Source organism: Oncorhynchus masou, chromosome 13 (genome assembly GCF_036934945.1).
Source record: "Oncorhynchus masou masou isolate Uvic2021 chromosome 13, UVic_Omas_1.1, whole genome shotgun sequence".
Lineage (NCBI taxonomy): Eukaryota > Metazoa > Chordata > Actinopteri > Salmoniformes > Salmonidae > Oncorhynchus > Oncorhynchus masou.
The window spans coordinates 18026951-18036833 of NC_088224.1; the positions used below are offsets into that span (position 1 = coordinate 18026951).

The window sequence follows — 9883 nt, forward strand, 5'->3', positions numbered from 1 at the left end:
CTTCTTGCCCCGTCCTGCTGCCTTTGTTTGGGTCTCCATGTGATATTGTGTCGTTTAACTTTTAGTTAAACTTTTAGTTGTCTCTGACAACAAGTGAGTGCTCTGTTTGCTTGGTTGTTTGTGAGTATGTATTTCACATGGATGTTATAAATGCAGTAGATGAACTAGATTCGGGCAGCAGGCTGATTTTTTTTCTTGAGCGGATGGATGGTCGGGTGGGAGGAACATAATTACAAATCATTTATAGACTGCAAATTGACTACAAAAAGACCAAACATATATAATGTCTTGACTAAAACATAGCAGTTTCAAACCTTATTATCATTTGTATACAAATCAAAGTTTATTTATCACGTGCACCGTGGTCACGTGCACTGCATTTACTTACAGGCTCTAACCAATAGTGCAAAAAAGGTATTAGGTGAACAATAGGTAAGTAAAGAAATAAAACAACAGTAAAAAGACAGGCTATATGCAGTAGCGAGGCTATAAAAGTAGCGAGGCTACATACAGACACCAGTTAGTCAGGCTGATTGAGGTAGTATGTACATGTAGATATGGTTAAAGTGACTATGCATATATGATGAACAGAGAGTAGCAGTAGCGTAAAAGAGGGGTTGGCGAGTGGTGGGTGGCGGGACACAATGCAGACAGCCCGGTTAGCCACTGTGCGGGAGCACTGGTTGGTCAGCCCAATTGAGGTACTACGTACATGAATGTATAGTTAAAATGACTATGCATATATATGATAAACAGAGAGTAGCAGTAGCGTAAAAAGAGGGGTTTGGGGGGGTTGTTGGGGGGGAACACAATGCAGATAGTCCGGGTAGCCATTTGATTACCTGTTCAGGAGTCTTATGGCTTGCGGGTAAAAACTGTTGAGAAGCCTTTTTGTCCTATACTTGGCACTCCGGTACCGCTTGCCATGTGGTAGCAGAGAGAACATTCTATGACTGGGGTGGCTGGGTTCTTTGACAAATTTTAGGGCCTTCCTCTGACACCGCCTGGTTTAGAGGTCCTGGATGGCAGGCAGTTTAGCCCCATTGATGTACTGGGCTGTACGCAATACCCTCTGTAGTGCCTTGCAGTCAGAAGCCGAGCAATTGCCGTACCAGGCAGTTATGCAACCAGTCAGGATGCTCTCAATGTTGCAGCTGTAGAACCTTTTGAGGATCTTTTAGTTTCCTGGGGGGGAATAGGCTTTGTCATAACCTCTTCACGATTGTCTTGCTGTGTTTGGACCATTCTAGTTTGTTGTTGATGTGGACACCAAGGAACTTGAAGCTCTCAACCTGCTCCACTACAGCCCCGTCGATGAGAATGGGGGCGTGCTCGGTCCTCCTTTTCCTGTAGTCCACAATCATCTCCTTAGTCTTGGTTACGTTGAGGGATAGGTTGTTAATCTGGCACCACCCGGCCAGGTCTCTGACCTCCTCCCTATAGTCTTGTTGTTGTCTGTGATCAGGCCTACCACTGTTGTCGTCTGCAAACTTAATGATGGTGTTGGAGTCGTGCCTGGCCGTGCAGTCATGGATGAACAGGGAGTACAGGAGGGACCTGAGCACGCACCCCTGTGGAGCTCCAGTATTGAGGATCAGCGCGGCAGATGTGTTGCAACCTACCCTCACCACCAGGGGGCGGCCCGTCATTAAGTCCAGGATCCAGTTGCAGAGGAAGGTGTTTAGTCCCAGGATCCTTAGCTTAGTGATGAGCTTTGAGGGTACTATGGTGTTGAACACTGAGCCGTAGTCAATGAACAGCATTCTCACTTAAGTGTTCCTTTTTTCCAGGTGGGAAAGGGCATTGTGGAGTGCAATACAGATTGCATCATCTGTGGATCTGTTTGGGCGGTATGCAAATTGGAGTGGGTCTAGGGTGTCTGGGATAATGGTGTTGATGTGAGCCATTACCAACCTTTCAAAGCACTTCATGGCTACGATGTGAGTGCTACGGGTCTTTAGTCATTTAGGAAGGTTGCCTTTGTGTTCTTGGGCACAGGGACTATGGTGGTCTGCTTGAAACATGTTGGTATTACAGACTCAATCAGGGACACCTGCCAGTTGGTCAGCACATGCCCGGAGCACACATCCTGGTAATCCGTCTGGCCCCACGGTCTTGTGTATGTTGACCTGTTTTAAGGTCTTACTCATGTCGGCTATGGAGAGGGTGATCACACAGTCATCCGGAACAGCTGATGCTCTCATGCATGCCTCAGTGTTGCTCTCCTCGAAGGGAGCATAGAAATTATTTAGCTCGTCTGGTAGGCTCGTGCCACTGGGCAGCTCGCGGCTGTGCTTCCCTTTGTAGTCTGTAATAGATTGCAAGCCCTGCCACATAAGACGAGCGTCAGAGCCGGTTCAATCTTAGCCCTGTATTGACTCTTTGCCTGTTTGATGGTTTGTTGCAGGGCATAGCAGGATTTCTTGTAAGCTTCCGAGTCCCACACCTTGAAGTGGCAGCTCTACCCTTTAGCTCGATGCGGATGTTGCCTGTAATCCATGGCTTCTGGTTGGGGTATGTACGTACAGTCACTGTGGGGACGATGTCCTCGATGCACTTATCAATAAAGCCAGTGACTGATGTGGTGTACTCCTCAATGCCATTGGAGGAATCCCGGAACATGTTCCAGTCTGTGATAGCAAAACAGTCCTGTAGCTTTGCATCTGCTTCATCTGACCACTTTTTTTATAGACCGAGTCACTGGTGCTTCCTGCTTTAATTTTTGCTTGTAAGCAGGAATCAGGAGGATAGAGTTGTGGTCAGATTTACCAAATGGAGGGCGAGGGAGAGCTTTGTCTCTGTGTGTGGAGTACAGGTGATCTAGAATTTTTTTCCCTCTGGTTGCACATTTAACATGTTGATAGAAGTTTCCCTGCAATCACGTGTCTCTCTATTATGCGTAGGAATACTTGGGAACAGAATCATGTGGAGCTGATTTCCAATAATATTGCTTAAATCTGATTCCCAAATGGTGCCCTATGCTCTTTATAGTGCACTACTTTCACCAAGGCCTCAGCTCAAAATAAGTGCTCTGTGTAGGGAACATGGTGCCATTTGGGGTGCACTCTAGCTCTGGTCTGTCCTGGAACACAGCTGGAGTATGGTCTGTCCTGTCTGGCCGTCTGTCCTGTCTCGTCGGTCTGTCCTGTCTGGTCTGTCCTAAAACGTTGCTGTTGTCTAGTCTGAGCAGCATGCTCTACTGATGATGATGAGGATGATGGTTGAAGCTCAACTTCCCTTTGCATCCAACCTCCGCTGACACTGCGGTTCTTTCGCTGGTTTGGGCTACGAACGCAAGGCTCGGTGGGTACCGAGGGTATGGATATGGGGACGGGTTGGGGGGTAAGAAAGGGGGGTCAGGACAGGGTGCGTAGAGCCTGACTGTCACAAGCTTTGATGTTTTTACAAGCAAAATCCCGCTGCAGTGCGTTCTATTAAGCCAAGGGCCTGGGAAAGTTTGTGTTTAGGGCATTGAGGTCCACTCTGGTGGAAAGGGAATTGTCTGGTGTGTTGATCCCAACTGTACTGGACAGAGAGGGGATCAGGCCCATAGAGGAGGTCAGGGGTAAGGTGGGGGAGGACTGGTATGTCCCTCATTGTCTAGGGGGAACAACGCTAACTGGGGGAGATAAGGGCTCCGTAGTGGTCCAATTCTGTCTGGCTCTCTGGCTCAGCCCGTATACACACAAGTACACACACACACACACACACACACGCATGCACAAACGCACACACATGCAAACGCACCCACACACATTCAGTTTGGCGTCCCAAAACCCACATCCTGCCTTGCCTGACTATTCATCCACATCGCTCCGGCCAAACGCCACGCCCACTAACATTTGTTCTCCAACGTGAGTCTGAATTTGATCTCCTCCCCGACAACTTCTCCCATTCTAACTGTTCTGATTGGTCCTAGAAACCGATGGATTGGGCCAGAGCCTAAACACAAGTGGTCCCTCACTTTGGTGTCAGCAGAAATGGCTTCTAGGATGGCAGTCTCTGACTGAATGTATGTAGCGATAGCGGAATTAAATCCAGTCTGAGTCGTCAGGCAACCTCCAGTCTCTATTTCAGATGTGTTTGTGATGTTTGTACAGCTGTTTGTATTTGCTTTTTCAGAGCATGATGACCCTTGAACTCTTGTCCAAACCAGAGTCAAGTAATAAAACATGATTCCCTAATGTTTTGGTGGCAGGCTACCGAGTTGGCAACAACTGAAAACACCACCTCTCTTTCCCAGCATTCCTATTCCCTTATAAAATATGAGGCTCCTAGGGGCCCTAGGAACTGGTGTTCACAAACGGGATGGGAATAGAACTGGAGCAAGGGAGGGGGGCAGGAAAAGTCGGTCTAAGACGCAGGGACGCTGGGTCAAGTCCGACTGGGAGCAACAGCCAGATATGGGCATTGGCCAGGAGAGAGAGAGAGAGACGTCTACAGGGGTAAGGTGTATTTATTAGAGCCTCACTCAACCTTCAGCATTGTTGTTGTTTTCTGTGAGATGACAGGAGTCAGGCGGTGACCACTTCCTCACTGGCCATCCCTCTCCTTCCTGTTTCCTGAGCTGCGAGGGGGGAAGTGACAGAGGGGGAAATTCTGTCTGCTGCTGAGGAATCTGAATGATGTGGGATGCAGGGTAGATTGTGTGTGTGTGTGTGTGTGTGTGTGTGTGTGTGTGTGTGTGTGTGTGTGTGTGTGTGTGTGTGTGTGTGTGTGTGTGTGTGTGTGTGTGTGTGTGTGTGTGTGTGTGTGTGTGTTGGGTAGTATAATCTGGTCTTCCTTAGCCATGGTCATAAATAACGTCTTGTTTTCAGGATGCTGTTAAGAGATGAAAGATGTTTTGTACTCCGCATCTCTACCTATACTTATAGCTCTAACTCAAATTGTGTCAGTTGTGTCAAAACACTCTCAGGTGTGCACATTCCTATGTGGGCATGGGATATATTTAAAAAGCTACTTGTAAAAGGTTAAAAACAACCCAATTCACAACAGAATAATTATCAGATTATTTTTACTTCTTGTGAAAAATGAAGAAACCTCTGAAGTTCATAATATTGTATTCCCTTTAGTTTAAAACAATCATGTCAGTAATTCATCTGTGTGTTCTCTTCCAGGTGGGGAGAAGAGAGGAACTATGATAGGACAACTAAGAAGTACTGGGTAAGTAATGTCTCCTATCACATTACTCATCACATCTTTTTCTCTTTGTTGTCTCTTATTTGTGTAAATATCTTTATTATGTATCTACCACAGGACGTTGGTGGCACCTTAATTAGGGAGGACAGGCTTGTGGTAATGGCCAAAGACGATTCAGGGAACGGTATCAAAATCATGTTTGTTGCCATTCCATTTCCTCTGTTTCAGCCATTGTTATGAACCGTCCTCCCCTCATCAGCCTCCTGTGGTCTCTCTCTACTATATCCACATTCTAACCCATGCCACTCTTTCTAATGACTTTTCCCAGATTGCTGCCAACTCGTGGGGGAAGAACTGGGGGGAGAACGGCTACTTCCGTATCGCTCGCGGAGAGAATGAGTGTGAGATCGAGGCATTCGTGATCGGCGTGTGGGGTAGGGTCACCATGGAAGACATGCAAAGCCACCATCACCACCAACATCGCCGACGCAAGTAGAGACAGGCACTCCAGGAACTCAGCATCCCCAGAGCCCCTTCCTTTCATCCCAAACCCTCTACCCCTTCCTACCCGGGGGGGGCAGCACAACCAGCCCCAGACCCCATACCCTTCACCCCGTACCCACTTCCCCTCAGCATCCCCAGAGCCCCTACCTTTCATCCTGAACCCTCTTCCTAGTCCTACCCTGGGGAATCAGCACAACCAGCCCCAGAGCCCCTACGCTTCACCCCAACCCACTTCCCCTTCCTACCCTCGGGGTGCAACTCAACCAGCCCCGTACTAAACTCTGGGGGAGCAACACATCCAGAACCCCGGAGTTCACACTCTGACCCTTGGAGGAACCAACTACCCCAAGAACCACTACTCTTACCCCTTACACCCATATCCCCTTACCCAACACTGTAGGTATATTGAAACTCCAGCCGCCCCCAACATAACTCAAGGTTTATGGCATCAAAACAAACTCACAGCCTGCAGGCTTAGAGGGGCTCCTCCATACAGGCTCCCCAGCTTCAGGACACAGCAATAATCACCTCAGGACTCACTATCCCAAAGACCACACTTCCCAGACTCCTTGGCTTTGGCTTGGGATCGACTGTTTACTTCCTGCTTCTGTTCAGAAGTCTCCATTTTCACTGCTATGATGATGAAAGGACTGGCTTGATCTGAACTCTCTCTCTCTGGAAGCCAACCCCTTACGGACAGATTGGGACAGTGAGAACCAGAGAGATAGAATGTTAGATGACACAAGCACCAGAGAGAAACTAACAATCCAGGTTTAGTTAGTGTTATCACTGAGGACCTAACTCTTAATCATGCTAGCTATATCATATTCCTATTACTGGCAGCAGATCTGCAGTTCCAGTAGCCACGCATCTCCACACATTCCCCAAAAGGTTTTCTAGTAGAATTTTACACTGGAAAGGGTGCTGGTCTAAGGCTTGGTGGTAGGTGGGATTGAGTTTAGTGAACTGTCCTTTTGACCAATAATTTATTTCCCCTCATTTACCAAAAAACACTGTTTTCTTTTTAGTACAATCCTGTACTATACTAAGTGTATAGTACAGGATGGATTCTCAGTAAGCTCTGGAAATGTTCAGTACCACATAACCTGTCTGGTTATGGAAGAGATGGTGTCAATCTTCCAATGATATCAAATCAACTTCAGTCTCATGACCATGACAGCTCTTGACTGATTCCAACTGCTTGAACATAATGTTTCTGTAAGAATAATTTTAGTGGGTCAACCATTTATAAATGTCCCTTAATAGACAGTATACACTCTTAGAAGTAACAGAGCCTGGAAAAACCTTTAGAACCAAAGAACCAATTATAAAAATTATTCGAGGAACCCCTGTGTAAAGGTTCACATGAGAACCTTTTTGTGATGAGTGAGGTTCAATTCTGAACCTTTTTAATAATATATTGTAGAGGTGGCAGCCTATCAGAAGATTGGAGGTGTATCTTATTGGAGGTATGGCTTTCAGATAGGTATTTTTGGCCACCCATTACAGTAAATGTCATTCCTGTTCATCATGTAAAGTTTCATCATGCAAATTTCAATTTTCCTTGAATATTTATGCATATTACATATTCTAATATAATATTAATAATATTAACATTGCTGATGACATAAGGTCCAAATTGGGATTGGCATAGGCTCTTGAGGAACTCGTACACCTCTGTAAGCCTCATTGAAGCTACAGAACTGTCATTGTTCAACCTTAACATGTGATGAAAATACAACAGAAAAACTGAAAGCCACACCCCTACCAAGCCACACCTCCATTCCAGGGTTCCGACAGGAACCCTTTGCTACCTTGAAACATGAAAGGTTCCTCCAAGAACCCCTCAACTAACCTAAGGTGCAAATATTCACCACTAATTCTAAAAGAGTGTACACATTCCGTTTATTAATCAGCTGGTTGACAAAAACATATCTTGGAAAAAAAGAGGCATTGATTGAAATATCTGAGTTGTCATTTCTTTGAAGAAGGTAAAATGGCCACCACCATGTCATTTTCAGATGTTGCTTCAACATGGAAACGTCTTGGTTGATCAAATGCCTTAAAGAAATAAGTGCTGTTTTTCGACCTCTGGTTGAAAATATCCCATGGTTTGTGTATTATAATCTTCATCGGTTTCCTTCCGTGTACATTGTTTTGCTATAATGCTGAAAATATTGTTGTATTTTACTCCTATTTTCTTACTTGCTTTGAGAGATGTGGTTGTCTCACACACACACTCCCCTCCCCTTACCAGCTGCTTTGAAGAGTGTTTGGGTGGTGCACTTACTCCTTCTGAAGGTGAACACACACAAAATCAAAGTGCCTGACTCTAGGGAGAGGAGGAGGTCGGACTCAGCTGCCAAAGTCTGTTAAATGCTGTTTCTTTATAGCCTAAATCTCACAGATGCAACATGCCACTAACACTGCAGTATTCAGCAATAGGCATGTGTAGGCCTACACCAGACTCATTGTGACGTTTCAAAGGTTGTGTATTTCCAAAGAAGTGTTAGGTAGGTAGCTCAATCCTCAACTGAAGCCAGTAATCACACAGGTTCTGATATACTGATATAACTTGATATAACTGCCTTATGTAATGTTGCTCTAGGTGCTCTTTTTATACTGTCTCCAATTCAGATATATTATTTCTGCCTATCATGAGTTTTAAAGTTTCCAATGGTGGCAACTGTCCTTTTAGAGGCCACATCATGTATCAGTTCACACTGTGCAGTCTCACTTCACAATAAACTGCTTGGCTTCCCAGAAGTTGTCTTTTTATTAACTGTGCCACCTTTCCAATATGTCTTCCAGTTTTCACATTGTTAATGCAAATCCTATACACAATTTCGTACATTTCGAGTAGGCCTCAGTTTTAAACCCCCATCACAACCGTCACCTCATGAGAAAAGGATAGAGATGCAGAATAACCGACAGGTTCAGATGGACAAGCAATGTTCAATGTGGAGGAAGGGTACACTGTTAGAAATAAGGGTTCCGAAAGGATTCTTCAGCTGTCCCCATAGGAGAACCCTTTTTGTTCGAGGTAGAACCCTTTTGGGTAATCTGGAGGCGAAAGAAACGCACACCTGTTTAGGCGAGGCGCTGGCTAGCAGGGTAGAACACCTGTTTAGGCGAGTTTCTGGCTAGCAGGGTAGAACACCTGTTTAGGTGAGGTGCTGGCTAGCAGGGTAGAACACCTGTTTAGGTGAGTTTCTGGCTAGCAGGGTAGAACACCTGTTTAGGTGAGGCGCTGGCTAGCAGGGTAGAACACCTGTTTAGGCGAGTTTCTGGCTAGCAGGGTAGAACACCTGTTTAGGTGAGGTGCTGGCTAGCAGGGTAGAACACCTGTTTAGGTGAGGTGCTGGCTAGCAGAGTAGAACACCTGTTTAGGCGAGTTTCTGGCTAGCGGAGTAGAACACCTGTTTAGGCGAGGTGCTGGCTAGCAGGGTAGAACACCTGTTTAGGCGAGTTTCTGGCTGTTTAGGAGAGGTGCTGGCTAGTGGAGTAGAACACCTGTTTAGGCAAGGTGCTGGTGGAGTACCTGTTTAGGCGAGGTAGCTTGGAGGAACACCTGGTTAGCAGGGTAGAACACCTGTTTAGGTGAGGTGCTGGCTAGCAGGGTAGAACACCTGTTTAGGTGAGGTGCTGGCCAGCAGAGTAGAACACCTGTTTAGGCGAGGTGCTGGCTAGCAGGGTAGAACACCTGTTTAGGTGAGGTGCTGGCTAGCAGGGTAGAACACCTGTTTAGGTGAGGTGCTGGCTAGCAGAGTAGAACACCTGTTTAGGCGAGTTTCTGGCTAGCGGAGTAGAACACCTGTTTAGGCGAGGTGCTGGCTAGCAGGGTAGAACACCTGTTTAGGTGAGGTGCTGGCTAGCAGAGTAGAACACCTGTTTAGGCGAGTTTCTGGCTAGCAGGGTAGAACACCTGTTTAGGTGAGGTGCTGGCTAGCAGAGTAGAACACCTGTTTAGGCGAGTTTCTGGCTAGCAGGGTAGAACACCTGTTTAGGCGAGGTGCTGGCTAGCAGAGTAGAACACCTGTTTAGGCGAGGTGCTGGCTAGCGGAGTAGAACACCTGTTTAGGCGAGGTGCTGGCTAGCAGAGTAGAACACCTGTTTAGGCGAGGTGCTGGCTAGCGGAGTAGAACACCTGTTTAGGCGAGGTGCTGGCTAGCAGAGTAGAACACCTGTTTAGGAGAGGTGCTGGCTAGCAGAGTAGAACACCTGTTTAGGCGAGGTGCTG

The 9883-nt window shown here is 46.6% G+C and overlaps 1 protein-coding gene across 1 annotated transcript in view; it reads left to right on the forward strand.

The window, feature by feature from the left end:
- Positions 1 to 8409, forward strand: part of LOC135551842 (tubulointerstitial nephritis antigen-like) — an 83396-nt gene extending 74987 nt beyond the window's left edge. The window contains exons 11-12 of the mRNA XM_064983092.1: positions 5118 to 5163; positions 5468 to 8409. Of these exons, the coding sequence (XP_064839164.1) occupies positions 5118 to 5163; positions 5468 to 5635 (214 nt within the window). The 3' untranslated portion in view covers positions 5636 to 8409. The remainder of the gene's footprint in view (positions 1 to 5117; positions 5164 to 5467) is intronic.
- Positions 8410 to 9883: the final 1474 nt, after the last annotated feature.